The 16,323-nt window shown below is 38.8% G+C and overlaps 2 protein-coding genes across 3 annotated transcripts; one reads left to right on the forward strand and one right to left on the reverse strand.

The window, feature by feature from the left end:
- The first annotated feature begins 921 nt into the window (after positions 1–921).
- BLZF1 (basic leucine zipper nuclear factor 1) lies at positions 922–8,019 on the forward strand. Its single transcript, XM_010015762.1, has 6 exons — positions 922–962; positions 2,099–2,538; positions 3,195–3,394; positions 5,797–5,925; positions 6,523–6,742; positions 7,640–8,019. Exons 1-6 carry the CDS (start codon positions 944–946, stop codon positions 7,823–7,825), a joined length of 1,194 nt encoding a protein of 397 aa, XP_010014064.1. The 5' UTR covers positions 922–943; the 3' UTR covers positions 7,826–8,019.
- A 2,321-nt stretch (positions 8,020–10,340) lies between these two features.
- Positions 10,341–15,916, reverse strand: CCDC181 (coiled-coil domain containing 181). 2 transcript variants are annotated; one of them, XM_010015764.1, is made up of 6 exons: positions 15,740–15,916; positions 14,498–15,163; positions 14,249–14,437; positions 11,866–12,012; positions 11,076–11,230; positions 10,341–10,503 (listed from the first exon to the last, which is right to left on the reverse strand). In XM_010015764.1, exons 1-6 carry the CDS (start codon positions 15,914–15,916, stop codon positions 10,341–10,343), a joined length of 1,497 nt encoding a protein of 498 aa, XP_010014066.1. The 2 variants fall into 2 exon arrangements, with proteins under 2 accessions (XP_010014066.1, XP_010014065.1); XM_010015763.1 differs by having other exon boundaries at positions 14,249–15,163.
- Between the last annotated feature and the right edge of the window lie 407 nt (positions 15,917–16,323).

Consider the following 16,323-nt stretch of genomic DNA (forward strand, 5'->3'; position numbering starts at 1 on the left):
GCTATCATTATCTTTTCAGGACAGAACTGTAGCAATGGAAGTCAAGAAAAGTTCTAGTTAAGCTATGTTAGTACTATAACAAAAGGAAGCAGGGGCTTTGGGAGATCTCCCTTGAATAACAGCGAGAACTGAAAGAAGAAGAAAAAAAAGGGGGAGATATCTATCTCAAACTAATATAGTTAGCAACAGACTGTGGAAAAGGAGAATGAGTGACCTGGAGAATTGAGAGTGGATGGGCATGTGGATGAAGGAGGCAATGGGGCATAAGGGAGAAAATGGCCAGGATGGCAGTTTGTGCCGAACTGGGAGTAAAGTTTTACTGTTAGGTTAAATTAAGCATGTGCAGCCACTCAGGGCAGTGACTCCTGCTTTGGCTGGGAATTGGCTCTACTAAAAAAGTTGTATTAGCAAGCGGGACTAAAGCATTTGTGCAGGTGCCATCATTTCTTCCTCACCTCTTGGTCTGCTTGGGATTTCCCTTTCATTTCCCTTTCTCCTGGTTCTGTGATGATCTTGGGTTATCTGTGAGGTCATGCAGTTGTACTCTGGAGGCATTACAGGGCTTTAAAGGGTAAGATGGTGGAGACCAGAAAGAGAAGTCTGAGAAATGGAAACTGGAACTGGATGAAGAGCAGGAGGCAGGAGTTGAAGTCCAGGTCTTAGTGGAAAAAAAAGAAACAAGTGCCAGAAGTCTCACAGTCCTTTGAGACTTGGCATGGTTTTTATAAAGTTGGGTTTTGTGGGTTTGGTTTGGGTTTTTTTCTTTTGTTTTGGTGTGATCTTTTTAGCTATGCTACTGAACTGGAGTTCAGAGGTTGTACAAGAAAATAAGGTAATTCAAGATTAACTGTCAGTGCTACCTTACTGAAGATTTTTTTTTTTTGCCCCACTCCTCTTTTCTTCCTCAGATACAAGTTAAGAAGAGCTGACTGCTAAAGAGAAAATGGCATCTCTAGAAAAAGGTAGGTGGTTCACATGATATCTGAGCAGACAGGATTAAAAGTACTTTAACTTGAAGTCTTAAGACCAGAGTTAGACTGTATGCCAGGCTCTATTCTTTTAACTAAGTCCTTTAATGTAGCTTTTAGGAAGTAGTTATGTGACTGCGCTATTGCAGTGAAAATCAGTGTTGCCTGGATGTAACAGTGAATTGAATGTAGTTTTCTAATCCAGCTTTGTATTGCCGGTGGTTTGTCACTGGTCTGTTATCTGCAAGTACACTTGTCTGTCAGTCCTTGAGTATTTAGAACTTGTTGGTCCTATTCGGTCAACTTGAAAGTTGGGCAGTATAATGGTGTTAGTACTGCATTTTTGAAATTCATTATTTGGATAGAGGAGGCAGGCTTACATTGCTGCTGGCAGTATGAGGAAAAAAGCAGCATGTGTAGCTAAGAATGTGCTCCAATACCTTTTTGTTTTCTCCCACTGTGAGGTAGCTGTGCAGCAATACTTCATCCAGCTGAAAATTTAGTGAACTTAAATAAAATGAGTATCAGTAAATGTTATCATGCATAGTGGGGGATTCTGAACAGAATGCAGCATTGCTGGGAATACTGGGGTCTGTTGATTAGAAATGAAGCAGAACTGGCTTGTTGGCTTTTCTTAAACCTGCACCTGGACAACTAAAACACACGGTACCTTAACAATCTGCTAAACTTACTAAGGTGTTAGTAGCTATGTAGCTAATGGCTGCTTTTCATTTCTTACTTTTAAAATGAGACTGCTCTGATTTCCTTTCAGCCTATGAGTGATACCGTCAAGCTCCATACTAGCTCTTTTTCATGTCTGCATTTAATCTTGTGTGGCAGCAGGAAATTATGATTATACAGTTCAGATCAATGTTTGTGTCTTGTCCTGTTAGTATCAATGAGCAATACACACTTGAGTTAGGACCTTTCTAACTTGTGCTTCATAATTGCTGCTGCAAAGGAGTCTTTTACGCAGGCAGTGTGCAATTAGAATCTGTAACTTTGTGTTGTGGTTTAAGCCCAGCCAGTAACTCAGAACTTTGAAGTACAGAAATTAAGTGAAGATTTACAGTGAGACTATAAGAAAGTGAAAGGTGGTAAACTTTCCCTCTGCTGTTTCTAAATCTTAGTTGATGATGCCTCATCACCCATTCGAGGACCTGGAGATGGCATGGAAACTGAGCAGGCAGCTGGATCGGTGGAAGTAGTTGCTGGAGCCAACACTATAAGCCATCACAGCCACCACAGTCCACAAAAAAAGACAGTTTCTTCTCTGAGTCCTGGAGTTCTGCAGCTGGGGAAAGTGCCTGTTGATAAATCAGTGGAGATTGAAGCTGTTCGTATATTAGTCCCCAAAGCAGCTATCACCCATGTTGTTCCAACTAAAAATGCTAAGGTGGCTAAATCAGAGGGACATAAAGGAGACACGTTCCATCAGTCAGATGGAGCTGCAGATCCCAAGAAAGAACAGCTAGAACTGAAAAATGCAATTGAAAAGCTAAAGAATTCAGAAAAGCGGTTGTTACAGGATAAAGAAGGTCTCTCTAATCAGCTGCGTGTACAGACAGAGGTAAGAAACAAAAGGTGTTTTCTCTCACACAGCTGAGCTGCTTTGGTTTATATAAATGGTTTGTGAATGTGACCAAAGAGCTGCCTTGAGACAAATAGTTTCCCTCTTGAACTACGAGCTAAGATACAGAGTAGAAGTATATCTAAGTAATCCAGTGCTGCTTCTCTGACAACCCATGAAAGAAAGTCTTGAAGCTGAGAAACGCATTAGATGGCTGCAGGGAAATGGATCCTCTATGAGGAAAGATTTAGCTTCTGAACTCAACTGCTAAGTGAAAAATACGCTGTAAGGAGGGGTGACTATAATTTTCTACACAATATCCATCTGTGGATGTCTTGTCTAATCCTTTGTTACCTTGTTGATTCAGGACTTGACTACTACTGAAACTTTTTGTTTCTTGTAGCAGGCTTTCATTCTTTCTTTCTGGCCTCTGTTAGTATTTAAATAAGAGTGTATTAGACATGCATTAGTCTCAGATGTTTATGCTCACTAGAGTGGATTCTGAGGCTTAATATATCCTGCATTAGATGCATGATATTTGGGAAAGGGAAAGGCAATTTATTGTTAGCAGTTTGCAATAACTTGCATTGCTTTCTGGATGTAGGAAGCGTTTCATTCTATATTGATAATTACAAGGCAGTCTGGTCTAATTCTAGGTGAATCGGGAGCTGAAGAAATTACTAGTTGCTTCTGTTGGGGATGATCTGCAGTACCACTTTGAACGGATGGCTCGTGAGAAAAATCAGCTAATCCTAGAAAATGAAGTCCTGGGCCGGAATATGTCTCAGCTGTCTGAACAACTAGAGCGCATGTCTATCCAATGTGATGTGTGGAGAAGCAAATTCCTAGCAAGCAGGTATTCCTTCTTACAGAGCTGTTACAATGCATTCTCCTTCAGTCTTTTATTGTGTACACCCATCGCAATGCCTGGCAATGTGCTTATGTACGTAGACAACAGCGACGGCAGCTGTACTGACATCTACTATGCAATTTGAGTTTACTGAAAAGGTACAAAGAAAGTAAGCTCCTTGAAAAACAGAACTACTCAGATTTACAAAGGTAGTACAGTAGATCTTAAACCTCCTAAAAACTACAGTTCTTAACATATCAAGAGAAGTTCTTAATTCTGATAGACTATGTGCAGTTTAGGGTTTAAACATTTCTTCCAGGACAGCTGTCTTGACTTGTTCTAAAGGCAGTTAGCTTGATTTTCATCCCCACCCCTGTTGTGGTTTAGACCCAGCTGGTAATTCAGTACCACGCAGCCACTCGCTTACACCCCCCCTTTCCCTGCCAGGTCGGATGGAGAAGAGAATCAAAAGAATGAAACCCCACAGGCTGAGATAAATATGGTATAATGCTGCTAATAATAATGATAAAGGAAATAATAAGGGGAGAGAATATAAAAGGGGAAAAGGAAAAGAAACCAATAAGCTCAAGTGATGCACAATACAATTCCTCACCACCCACCGACCGACACCCAGCCCAACCCGAGCAGCAATCTGGGCCTTCCGGGTAACTCCCCCCAGTTTCTATACTGGGCATGACGTGCTGTGGTATGGAATACCCCTTTGGCCAGTTTGGGTCAGGTGTCCTGTCTCTGCTTCCTCCTGGCTTCTTGCACCTCTCCTCACTGGCAGAGCATGAGACTGAAAAGTCCATGATGGGGGTAAGCACTACTTAGCAACAACTAAAAATGTCGGTGTGTTATCAGCGTTGTTCTCAGACTAAAGTTGAAAACACAGCACTGCACCAGCTACTAAGAAGGAGAAAAATAACTGTTACAGCTGAACCCAGGACAGGGGATCTCTTTGTTAAACCCTTGTTGTGATACTGCTAAAAAACCTGCTATTGCTTCTGTAACCATAAAAGCTAGTCTGAATGCAAAAATGTCATTTGAAAAAGGATGACTTTTAACTTGCCCAGCATAGTTGTCTTACCAGATCTGTAAATAGTGTTCTAGGATTTTTAATCTTCTACCGTACTCGGCTATAACTGACTAAATTTTAATCATGATGCTTAATGCATATTACAAAAGACCTTACTGCTTGAAGGAAATGGTAATACAATATAGTCTCTTCCCTTTAATTTGCTAGTCTTAAGAAGTTTCAGCATATTGAGTGAATGGTAAATACTTGTGACTGTCCTGGCTAGGCAACTTAACTTGTTTCTTTAGCACTGATAGGAGTTCTGAGATCAGGAGTGTAAAGTTCCTGGTGATGTGCTTGGAGTAACACCCTCCAATACTGTAACGTTACAGTTTGTTGCGATCTCAGATTTCTAACTGGCTATGGTTTAAATGTCATTGGTTTTTGCATTTGCAGTATCAGTAGGCATTTGAAATACCTGCTTGAGGGGTCAGTACTGAGGCTCATGGCATAGCAAAATGTGTCAACAGTTGTCTCATTTGTAGCTCTTAAACGCTTGTGTCTGGCACAAGAGAAGGCTGCGTGAAGACCTCAGAGCAGCCTTCCGGTATCTGAAGGGAGCCTACAAGGATGCTGGAGAGGGACTCTTCATCAGGGACTGTAGTGGTAGGACATGGGGTAACGGCTTCAAACTTAAGCAGGGGAAGTTTAGGTTAGATGTAAGGAAGAAGTTCTTTACTGTGAGGGTGGTGAGGCACTGGAATGGGTTGCTCAAAGAAGTTGTGAATGCTTCATGCCTGGCAGCGTTCAAGGCCAGGTTGGATGGAGTCTTGAGAGACATGGTTTAGTACAAGGTGTCCCTGCTCATGGTGGGGGGGGGTTGGAACTAGATGATCTTAAGGTCCTTTCCAACCCTAACTATTCTATGATTCTATGTAATGTCTAGTTATTGCCCCTGAGAAAGGCAAAGAGGTGAATGAATACAGTCTTTAGCCATACATGTCATCTTCAGAGAGAAGTACGGAAAGATGAGATTACAGCATACTTGTGAGAACTGTGTTAATAAAACAAAATGTATTTACATTTTTAAATATAACTGTTCACTTACCCAAGGTATTTTGAAATGTCTGTTACTAGATTTATATTAAGTGACATAGAATTGTTTAAACTCAGCAAATCAAAATATAATCTTGCACTTGTGTTGACTGTGGCTGAACATAAATTAATCTTAATACGTGTTCTTTGTAATTAGGTTGATAGAGGCTCTGTGTGGGAAAGTGAGAACAGCAGCTTATTCCTTAGCTTGAGCTAACAAATTGCAGTCTGTAGTAGAATAAAGGTGAATTTCAAACTGCTCACTTACACTACTGATTGGAGATTTGTTTTGCAGGGTTATGGCTGATGAGCTAACCAATACCAGAGCAATTCTTCAGCGTCAAACCAGGGATGCACAAAGTGCAATCCAGGACTTGCTGAATGAACGTGATCAGTTCCGTCAAGAGATGATTGATACACAGAAGTATGATTTTCCTAATCCAGAGTACCTCTATGCAAACTTCATTTCTGTCAGTTCATTATAGACCAGAGAAGACTCACCATTTTCCACTGTTTTAGTGATACTCAACAAAAATTAATTACACTGATTGAGAGTACTGTCACTTTTCAGCCTCAGAGCTGAAAGAGCCAATGTAGCATTCATTCTTTCTTCATTGCCTGGAGGTGTGAGGTCTTAGGGGTAATATACTCTAGAGCTGACATCCTTTATGTCCTCAGGATTTCTCTAGTTAATCACTTACTGTTATTTAATCCTAGTTAATCACTTGCCTTCAAGTCTTCTCTGTCTCCTTCTAAAACATACAGGTTCTTCTACCCATGTGGACTTTTTTCGTGCTTATCCTGCTAGTTGTCAAGTTTTACTTATATTAAAATACTGTGTTGGTGAGGCCTTGCCTTGGAGAATAGTCTAGTTTTTAAACAATTTTTTTTCCATGTTTCAGTTAACATTTAGCTTGTGCAGTAAGTCTTGGGAAGGGACGATTCCACTGTATGCTGTTGCTCATAATATAGAGCTCATAATATAAATCCCACTAATAGTGCTTTCTTCCTTTCTGCACAGGCTGCTGGAGGAACTGATGGTTTCTCTTCAGTGGGGGAGACAACAGACATACTATCCTAGTGCCCAGCCTTACACTACAACAGAGCTAGCGGCTGTGAATTGTAAACTAGCCAAAGCTGTAAGCTCGCATCTTCTTGGAAATGTTGGCACTAACAGCCCAAAAAAGACTTCAACAGCTGTGGAGTTCTGCAGTACCCCTGCTGAGAAAATGGCTGAAATGGTAAGCATTCTTCATACATCTCAGTCTGCCAACACAGAGTCTTCTTTCCAGAAGGAAACATCTTGCATTGTGTTAACTACTTAGTATCTTGTCCTTTTTAAAAACTACACACAGAGGAAATGTACTGAATAGAGATGTTTCCCTAAAAAAAAAAACCAAACCAAACCAAGCCAAAAAAAAAACCAAACCCAAAAAAAACCCCCACACCAAAACCAACCGAACAAACCTGGAACGATAAGCAGAACAACATAAATAATACAATGACACATACTGTTTCCTTCTCTGTTCCTAGCACTAAAAATGAGTGGGTCAGAATTAGTTTAGAGTCAGTGTGCCAGGAGGAAGCCAGTCAAAAATACTTAGCTGAGTTTAAAAACTGAGTGGGAGAAGAAATTCAGGCAGGAGTAAGTCATAACACTTCAGCAGTAGTTTGTTGCCCTACAGATCAGTTCTGTTGAGAGTGGGTGGAAACACAGAAAGAAGCTATGTGATTATCTTTCAAGATAAGGTTCTATTGCAGGAAGCTTGATGTTTAAATAGGAAACTAAACGAAGAGTTTACTCTGGAAGCAATTGAGTAATGGTTGAGCAGCAGGAGGCTCACAGTGCCGAGTGATCTGTGCTGTTCTTGCCTAGTTTTGCTCAGCTCTGCTGAAAGAAATCGGAATTATTTTTATTCTCACTAAAATCATAGCTTGGATTTCTGATGAACATTACTAATTTATAAACACTACTTAATGTCTTTATATTGAGGGTCTGGAAAGATGGATATTTAGTTTTCAACTTGGAAAAAATTGAAAAACTGCTCTTGAGCAGAAACCTTCCCTAGCTGGTAGAGAGGGATAAAACCCATTGAACTTCATAGATATATTTTCAGTCTCAATTTTTCCATCCTTAGGTGCTACGGGTACTGGATCCAGCTGCACGTGCAGAAACATCAACAGAAGTTTCTTTTTCTGAGACTTCTCCATCCTCCTTTCTTTCTACAAAGAAGAGTATTGGAAGGTTTCACCCTTACACAAGATACGAAGATGTAACTTTCAATTGTTGCAATCACTGTCAAGGAGAGCTGATAGTCCTTTAAAAACATAGCCAATGCAATGCACATGCACTCTTCTGAAGAATTACACTAGTTGATGTTAAGCAGACTTCCCTTTTTCCTACTTTTTTCCATAATTGGTGGGTTTAACATTGGAAATTACATAGTTTCCTACTTCTTGAAGTTAGGGACTGACAGTATTTCCTTAGCCTCTGGGATACCACCACTACTTTTGTCTGGAAAGCTTCACTTCTTCTACAAAGGCAAGACCAAAAATGTTATGCTGGCCCAATTGGTAGAGCATAGAGATGTCCTTGACCATTTAAGGTTTATAGTGTTATTAGCAAATCTCAATGAATTTCTATTTAGAGGGAGACAAAAGCCTAACTATACCAAGGTAAATGAAGTGCTGATGGATTATGTTAAAGGAGAAAAAAAAAGGTGCAATGGAAAACAGCTCCATGCATTTTTTTTCTTTTTTAATCTTAGCCAAGGTGATGAACTGTCCCCAAGTCTGTGTTCAGCCTTTAAAATTTAGAAATCAAAAGGAATATGTGCAATGAATCTTCATAGCTCTAAGTTCTGAAAGTAAGAGCATATGCAATGTTACAGCCCTGGCAAGAAGGGGAAAGAACTTGAATGAACTCTTAGCTGTAATAGAGAAAGAGTAACTGTTTTTAAATGGATTCTGGAAACCTGTGTGGGGTGAGGTTATTTTTGTGTTTCCATAAAGCTAAAATAATGGTTTTCCATCTATTTCAGCTTCTAGAGCGAAGCTGTCACATAGCTGATCCTCAGCAAAGACAGAGTGATATACCTCCTTTAGTACACAGTGTAGAAACCTGACCTAGCATTAGAACTCAGTTCTTGCCCAGTGTCTTCATGAGCTTGCTGGGGAGTTGGAAGATAAGCACTAAGTTTGCACAGGCACTGGTAAAAAAATGTATTTTTTTTTTACATACATGGTTTTATAATCTTGATGTAGGTTTTAAGAGAAGTTTCAGCAGATGATCTGCTAAATCTAAGGAAGCCTTTTTAAGTTGTGGATGTAAAGAGGAAAGGGAGGAGGATTGCAAATATGCATTTTAATTTCTTAGTTTCATTCCGAAATCTATCTCATGTAGCTGTCTAGTTTAGGGACAGGGTTTCTGAAATGGTAGTTACACACAGTTTTTCTTTGAATCTCATACCATTATCAGAATATGTAAGTTAAGTTCTTGCTGTTGCTGTCCTTGCTTTGGTTTGCATGAAGAAAAGTACAATAAATTTTCTTTGCTTTCAAGTTTCAATCTTTGATTTAATTTAGCTGTATTTCTGACCTTGTTTTCTCTGCAGCATAAAAAGAACTATATGACCTTGAACTGTAAAACCGTTAATTCTACTGGTCTAAGGTAGTGAACCAAGAAACACTTATTTTGTAGTTTACTACAGTTAGGGAGACAGCATGAACCTTTGAAGACTTTACCTCTGCATTTACTTGCCAGACACAAGAAGCATTTCTTGTCCTTGGTGTCAGGGGAAGGTACAGGAAGGAGGAAGGCACCTGTTACTTGCCTTTCTTAGTAGCATGTCAAATTTTCATTTCACAACCATGTCCTTTACCTGTGCTAGCAAAAGTCGCAACATACTGCCCTCTGGTCAAACGCCAATACTCTCTCAGTATGCCTGCAACTATCTCGTCTCCAGAACGCTAAGAGAAAAATACTCATGGCAAATTTGCTTTGCCATCTACTACGCTACTGCCTGTTACAAAACTTCCAGAAAAACTTTAAATGTGGAAAAGTGGAAGAACAATGACATTAACTTCATGATTTCATGAGTGACCTCACCACTCTGAGCAGAGTTCACAACTGACCTGGGTAAGGTGGTGTAATTTATTATAATTTATTTAGCAAACATGGACACGTGTACAAAGAATCCTGCTTCCTTGATACTGGCAAAGGTCATAATTCACACAACCACTTAATTTAATGAGAGAGATAGAAAACTACCAACTATGACTCAGAAATAAGTTTCAAAAGACTGCTGCACAGTCACAGATGCGTTAGCCTTCAATGGCCACTTTCCCTAAACTAAAATAAAACAGTCCTCCAGTCTAGCCAGAATTAACTGGTCAACAGCTCAATAGAAAGTGGTACAAGAAGCAGCATTTTCCAACAACATAACACTTTGTATAGTCTTCATCACAAGCAGCAGCAAACAGCAATATTAACCCAGCAAAAAGTCAACATTTTACATTAATAGCCTGCATCCAGGAATTCATGGTGGAGTTGGGTATAAAGTGCCTTTTAATGACAGGAATGTGTATTTGCCACCCTCATATGTAGATCTCGTACTCATTAAGACTTGGTCAAACCAGTAAAATCCCTGAGTTATATATAAAAGCAGGCTTTTTCAACAAAATTACAAATAAATAGGTAGTCAAATTATTGTCAGTGAAGGTAATTGTTAAACTTGCTTGAAAGCTTTAAACACACCACAAAAAGTAGCTGTGAAGAGCAAGAACTCAAGCCATAAAAAGTAAAAGATTGCCACCAAGAACTGTGCTTACATCAAACTTTCAACTGTAATGATTTGTGAAACGAAAGGATTTTGGCTCTGAATTAATACAGTGGATGTTCTGCAGCTGTTTTGCTCTTCTGGCTTCTAGTCTAAGCTGCCTCACTCTCTCTTTAGCAGCTAGTTCTTCTGCTCGTTTTTCTTCTCTCTTTCTTTTTAGCCATCTGGGGAGAGAGAAAGAGGGCTAGAAATACCGACAGTTGCAACTGAAAGTTTTATGTCATCCATTCAAAGGACACTTGCCTCCACTTAACTAGAGTCTCCTTGTCCTGTAGGATAAATACAGGTGTCATGGCTGAGCCAGTCTAAAAATACCACTTCCCCATCCCAATTCTCCAGCTTGTGCACCCACCTTTACCTCCCCCCTGTTGTTGAGCTGATTCAACTCATGAACTTGAGAGGGGAAAAACAAACATTATATTGGATTATCTTTCTGCTTGTTTAATGAGCTGGTTCAATCTGAGCCTGATGGGCACGGGAGAAGTATCTCCCTTTTTCAGCAGAAGTAATTCACTATTTCAGCTTAAGTTCTGACAAGTAATTTCACAACACTGAACAACATATCAAGGAATTGATGCATTTTTGCTGGGGTTTAAGTTTATGAGGACATACCCATAAAAAAAGCCCCAAACCAAAACAATAAGGACTTCAGAGGTAAAGATATACTGTAAAATAACTACGTTCTTAGGCTGACAGACTACAAAACTTACTATTCCCTAGGAATGACCCTACTCACTCTTTAAAGGCTCTGTTGCATTCCTCTGTTCTTGGAAAAAAGGCAATTCCCTCAGCTTGGCGCCTCAACATTTCTAACTGTTTTTCTTTCATGTGTTCTTGATGCTTTTTTTTAAGCCATAACTTGAAGGCTTCTTCTGGATTCCTGTTCTTCTCCTATTTAAAAAAAAAAAAAAAAAAAAAAAGACATACACACAGGCTTATCATTAAATGACTTTTATATTATAATCACATTATAACAATTTTTTGAACTCTGCTGGTATCTGCCATCCACAAAATATACTTTAGAAGCAAACTAAATCATATGCTAATGGCATGGAACATACACATGAGCAAGCATTCACAGCTGTATGTTTTATAAAAATACTGCATTTAGCTTTTCAAGCCCATCACAACAAGGCAGAGGAACTTAAGAACACAGCATCTTCAGGTTTTGGTCAAGTCATCTGCATTAATTGCTTGCCAACAAGGTAAGAAATGCACTTCAAAGGGTTTTCTGGCTGCTTGTTCACTGCAGGGTTCAATCAAGTCGTTCTCCCAATAAAAAGGAGCATCTGTCTCCTGTGATTTTATAGCTATGAAATTCATATATGCAGCTTCTATGATGCAAGCCACTCTGCCAAGCAGAACAACCGTAAACATGCAAGTCAATCTAGCTCTTCACCAAGATCAATGTAATAAAAACATTTCCTATCACTGTATATTTTCATATACTTAGCTAAGAACACAGGCTTAGAATCTTATTTAACAAGAGCACTACAGATCCCAGTTCTACTTTAGGGAGATCTTACTCTGCTGTTCAAGTCTTCTAGCTCCTTTGCACGACGAATTCGCTTTTCTTCTTGGACTTGTTCTTTCTTCTTCTGTAACCAAGCTTTAAAAACCATCTCATTATCTCTTCTCTTCTGTTCTTCTTGTTCCCTTTTCTTTTCTTCTTCCTTAAATGGAATGAAGAGTGAATATACTTAGTTTTTAAGAGAATCAATCTCCAAAGGCCTTCATAATAAATAAGCCATTTGAATTACATGAGAGACACAAAAGTACTGATGAAACAGGAATCATCAAAGACTGTATCATAATTGATACTACTTCTAGGAATAAAAGAGTTTGAGCACTTCTGTGGTTCATGTTGCACTCAGATACTGTCAGTCTAACACTTTTTGTGATTACCTCCATTTCCAGGACACATCTCAACTCACAGACATCTCTCAATAGCAACGGGTGAAGATTTTTAAAATTAAGCCTGCCCAATAGCTCTGACTGGCTTAAAATCAATTTCAGCTGATGCATTTTGAAAATGAATGCAGCTCTCGGGCTTGATGGGTGGGTGCAGTAAACCCTAAAGGATATTTAATTACCTATGGACTACAGACTACTACCTTACAAATATGGGTTTTTTTCTGGACATGACATTGTAATGTATTTACTTAAGAAGTATTAATAGCTTAGCACTTTTTTCAAGTTTACAAAATGTACTGATTTTTACAAAACTGAGAAAAGTTGGGTTTGTTTTTTTTTTATTATTAATCCCATTTTAGCCAATTACAAGTATCTACAAGGAGGATAAAGGTTTTCGAACAACACTTCAGAAAGTTGGGTAGGACATTTTATCAGGTTTTAACTCTCTCTGATACAGAAGCTACAATCCCCACTCATTTCAACACTCATAGAAACCTGTTCTTCTTGCAAATAGTTGATATTCCTCCCACCTACACACAACTTTCACACTAGCCTTCAAACTTGTAATTTGAAATTTACTGAAATGAAAGAAATTCCACCAAAATGAAGCAGATGGATTTCATTAATGTCAAGAAATAATTCATGTCCATGAAATCCATCACTGAATGGAAGAACTCCATTCAAGAATGAAGAAACAAGGTAATACACTCTTACCTTTTCATAAATCAGCCAACAAAGGAAGAGATTTAGCATACACTGTTAGGAAAATAGCCTTCGTTACCTCTACGACACTACCTTTTACTTTAAATACGCAGAGTATGGTGTCAAGAGATCCAGTCTCGTGGTACAAAGAAAACCAATCAGTAACTCTTCCCATTTCATACTTTTCATAATGCAAAGTGAAGAAAAACATCTAAGATTTTAAAATCTTTGGTAAAGATTTCTGAGGTTCCTGTTACAGCTGTCAAAGGCTGACTCTATTAAATATGTTTTTCTGAATAAGGAGCTGAGAAAGATCTAAAAAGGCAAGTTTTTTTCCCAGTAATACATAAGACACTGATTTTATTTTCTAAAATATTTTTTTTCTTTTAAGTTACTGCCCTTAATAGATACAAGAAGAATAACCTCACTACTGGCAATATTTTCTTCTTTTTGTCCTCTCTGTAGTGCCCAGATAAACCAAACAAGAAGGAAAAGTAGTATCAATTAACAGAGAAAGGGGAAAAAACCTACTTTGCAACAAACTCATTGGGAAAAACTTAATACAGCGCTCACCCATGCAAAGCCGTTACAGGAAGAAAAGTATCCAATTATATTATCAGTCAACGTGACTTCACCTGCATGCATCCCATGCAAGCATAAGGCATGCCACTTTTAAAGTCAGCTGTATCTTCCATAAATGTTAAACACACTGCTCTTTGTTCATAGTTCTCACAGTCATTCTCCTGTGATGATCTCATTTTATGACTGAACACGCTCCCAAATGATAATTGCCTATTACATACTTCATGAGCACCCAAATGTGCACCTGCATTACTGTGGTTAATGTTAACTTCCTGCATTGCAGTGTAATCTGTGGAGATGTGATACCATGGGATATGTCCCAGTAAATAGCAGGCCTGGAATGGAATCTAGGTAGAAAGAGAGTCAATAAGCAAAATCAGTAAGCACAATATAGCAGAAGGCGGCCTATTTATGAAGGATATAGTAAATAAATATTTAATTTCTTCATTTTTTTTGTGAGCAAGACATGACCTTATGCCACTCTGTGGGGCTTTTCTTTTTATCAAGTAAAGACTTCTGAGAGATTTTTTACAAACTCCAGAGAATAGTAACAATAACAGCAACAATAATAACAGTAATAATCTTGTAACTATTATTGTTGTTGCCTCTTTTATAATGGAAAAATGGAGTAAATGCCCTGAACATGTGGTCTCTGTGAAGCAGGGGAACAGGATGGTCATTATGATCTATTTGTTGCCTCTGTATCTTTACCTCTTTCTTCAGTTTTTCCTTCCTTTGTTCTAACTGTTTCCGCAATTCTTTTTGTCTTGGAGAAAGACAGTAAGTGGAGCTTCTCACAGGCGTGTTTGCAGACTGCACCCTCTGCGGAGTCTTCCGTTTTCCCAGACCTCTTGCAGCGCTGATAGCAGAACTTGGACGATGCTTTGGGTAAGATGGAGGCTTTGGGAAAAATACACAGTCATCTCCACCAGGAGAAAAAGAATGTGCTCCTGGTCTTACTGGAGGTACTTTTTTCATTTGAGAGGCAGCACCCGGAGGACTACAGGGTGAAGATTTTGAAGACAGGTGTTGAGTTTCAATATCAGTAAAAGAAACACTTATTGGGGGCAAAATGCCCTGGCTTTCAATATCATGTAAACTTAAGAGTTCAAACTTCCCACCTTTTTCCACTAGGATTTTCCCATCCTTCTTTTCATCGTCCTTGTCAGCATGTGGTGAAAGTGATGTGCTTTCCTGTCCCATTTCATTAGAAATACACAACTGAGATAGCCTATTTGAAACATCATCTCCTCTTGCAAAGTCAGTTTTACAAACTTCAGCATCTTCTAGAGGAGGAACTTCAAGATCCACCAACTTATCCTTAAATTTTAACTTCCGTTCTCTGTTCTGATCCACAGGAGCCTGATTCTCCAGCAGTTTGTTGGCTTGTTCAATCTTTTCCAAAATGTAACGCTTTAGTTCTTCATCCTCTTCCTCACACAGTTCCTGCTGGTTTTCCAGCTTGGATTCCTGGATAGAGCTTTCACTATCAGTATCAGATACACGATCCCCCTGTTTAACATCAGATCTGGATTCCAAACTTTCTTCATTGGAGGGTCTCACTTTCACATTTACGTCTGCCTCTGAAAGCTGATCTGGATTTTCTTCCATTTCCTCATTGTCGTCCTCAAAGCTATCCACACCTTTAACAATCTGTGTTTCAGTATCCTCTTCGTTTTTTTCAGGATTCTAAAACAAAAACCAAACAACTATTCTCCCAACAAAGAACAGTACCAGAGAAAGACAAAAGAAATAGAGAGAGAGAAGAGCAGTACTAATTACCCTAACTCTAAAACAGGCTGTCAAATAGTGCATGTCATAACGAATAGCTTCTCTGGCATTAACAACTCTCTCGCAGTTCCTCCATGCACAAAGTTTAACTAAGCATGGCTTGCACAGTGATCAGTGACACCACAAAAACAGAATGTGTGCTGCACAAACACTAAAAGGAACCCGAAAGTATTTTTTAAATAAGCATATTCTTTTCAAGGAATACTGAATTTTCTGGTTCAAAGCAATTATTACCAAACCAACCAGTTCACTGAATTGGTTTTCACTATAATCCATATAACTTTCTCTGTCAAAATTCAGTGAATGCACCTACACATTTCAAACCATATTCAATTTTGAGCTTACTGTCTCAAATATTACTCAATTTTGTATTCTAAATAACTAACACATAATTATGCATTTAACAAATACCTCTCTTTCATCGAGGTTTTCTTCTTCTTCGTCTTCTTCATCTTCTCCTTCTTCTTCTTTTTCCTCTTCTTCATTATTTAGCCATTCAAGGTCTTTTTCAAAATCATCCTCATATTCTACACCTCCTGTTAAATCACCCATGTCTGCTGGATCTCCTCGGTCTTCATTTTCGCTCATTTTGGTGATGTGTTAAGAGTAATGCTACAAAAAGGAGAGGGGGAAAGAATTGTTTTAAAACTCTAGTGACACACAAATATAGGACATCAATATCTCTCATGGCACCCACATCAAACTTGTGAGCAGTATCAATACAACCATGACAGACAGTGCCACAGCACCTCAGGACTAACGATCACCAATGGTTTATAAACATGAATGGTTTTGGCCTTTCCAGCTCCAACTACTAGGGGAAGATTTGAGTCAAAGCAAACCAAGGTGATTTAACTTGATGCCTTGCAGTAAGTTTCTGAGAGTTAAAACTAGAACTCATGATCTCTTAACTGTTAGTCTTGTGCTTGGACAAAGAGACTGCTATTTTATGTTTGTTAAAAGTACTACAAGCTTTCATTCCTCCCAGGTATGTT

The sequence above is a fragment of the Nestor notabilis genome, unplaced genomic scaffold (assembly GCF_000696875.1).
Source record: "Nestor notabilis isolate BGI_N333 unplaced genomic scaffold, ASM69687v1 scaffold34325, whole genome shotgun sequence".
Classification (NCBI taxonomy): Eukaryota; Metazoa; Chordata; class Aves; order Psittaciformes; family Psittacidae; genus Nestor; species Nestor notabilis.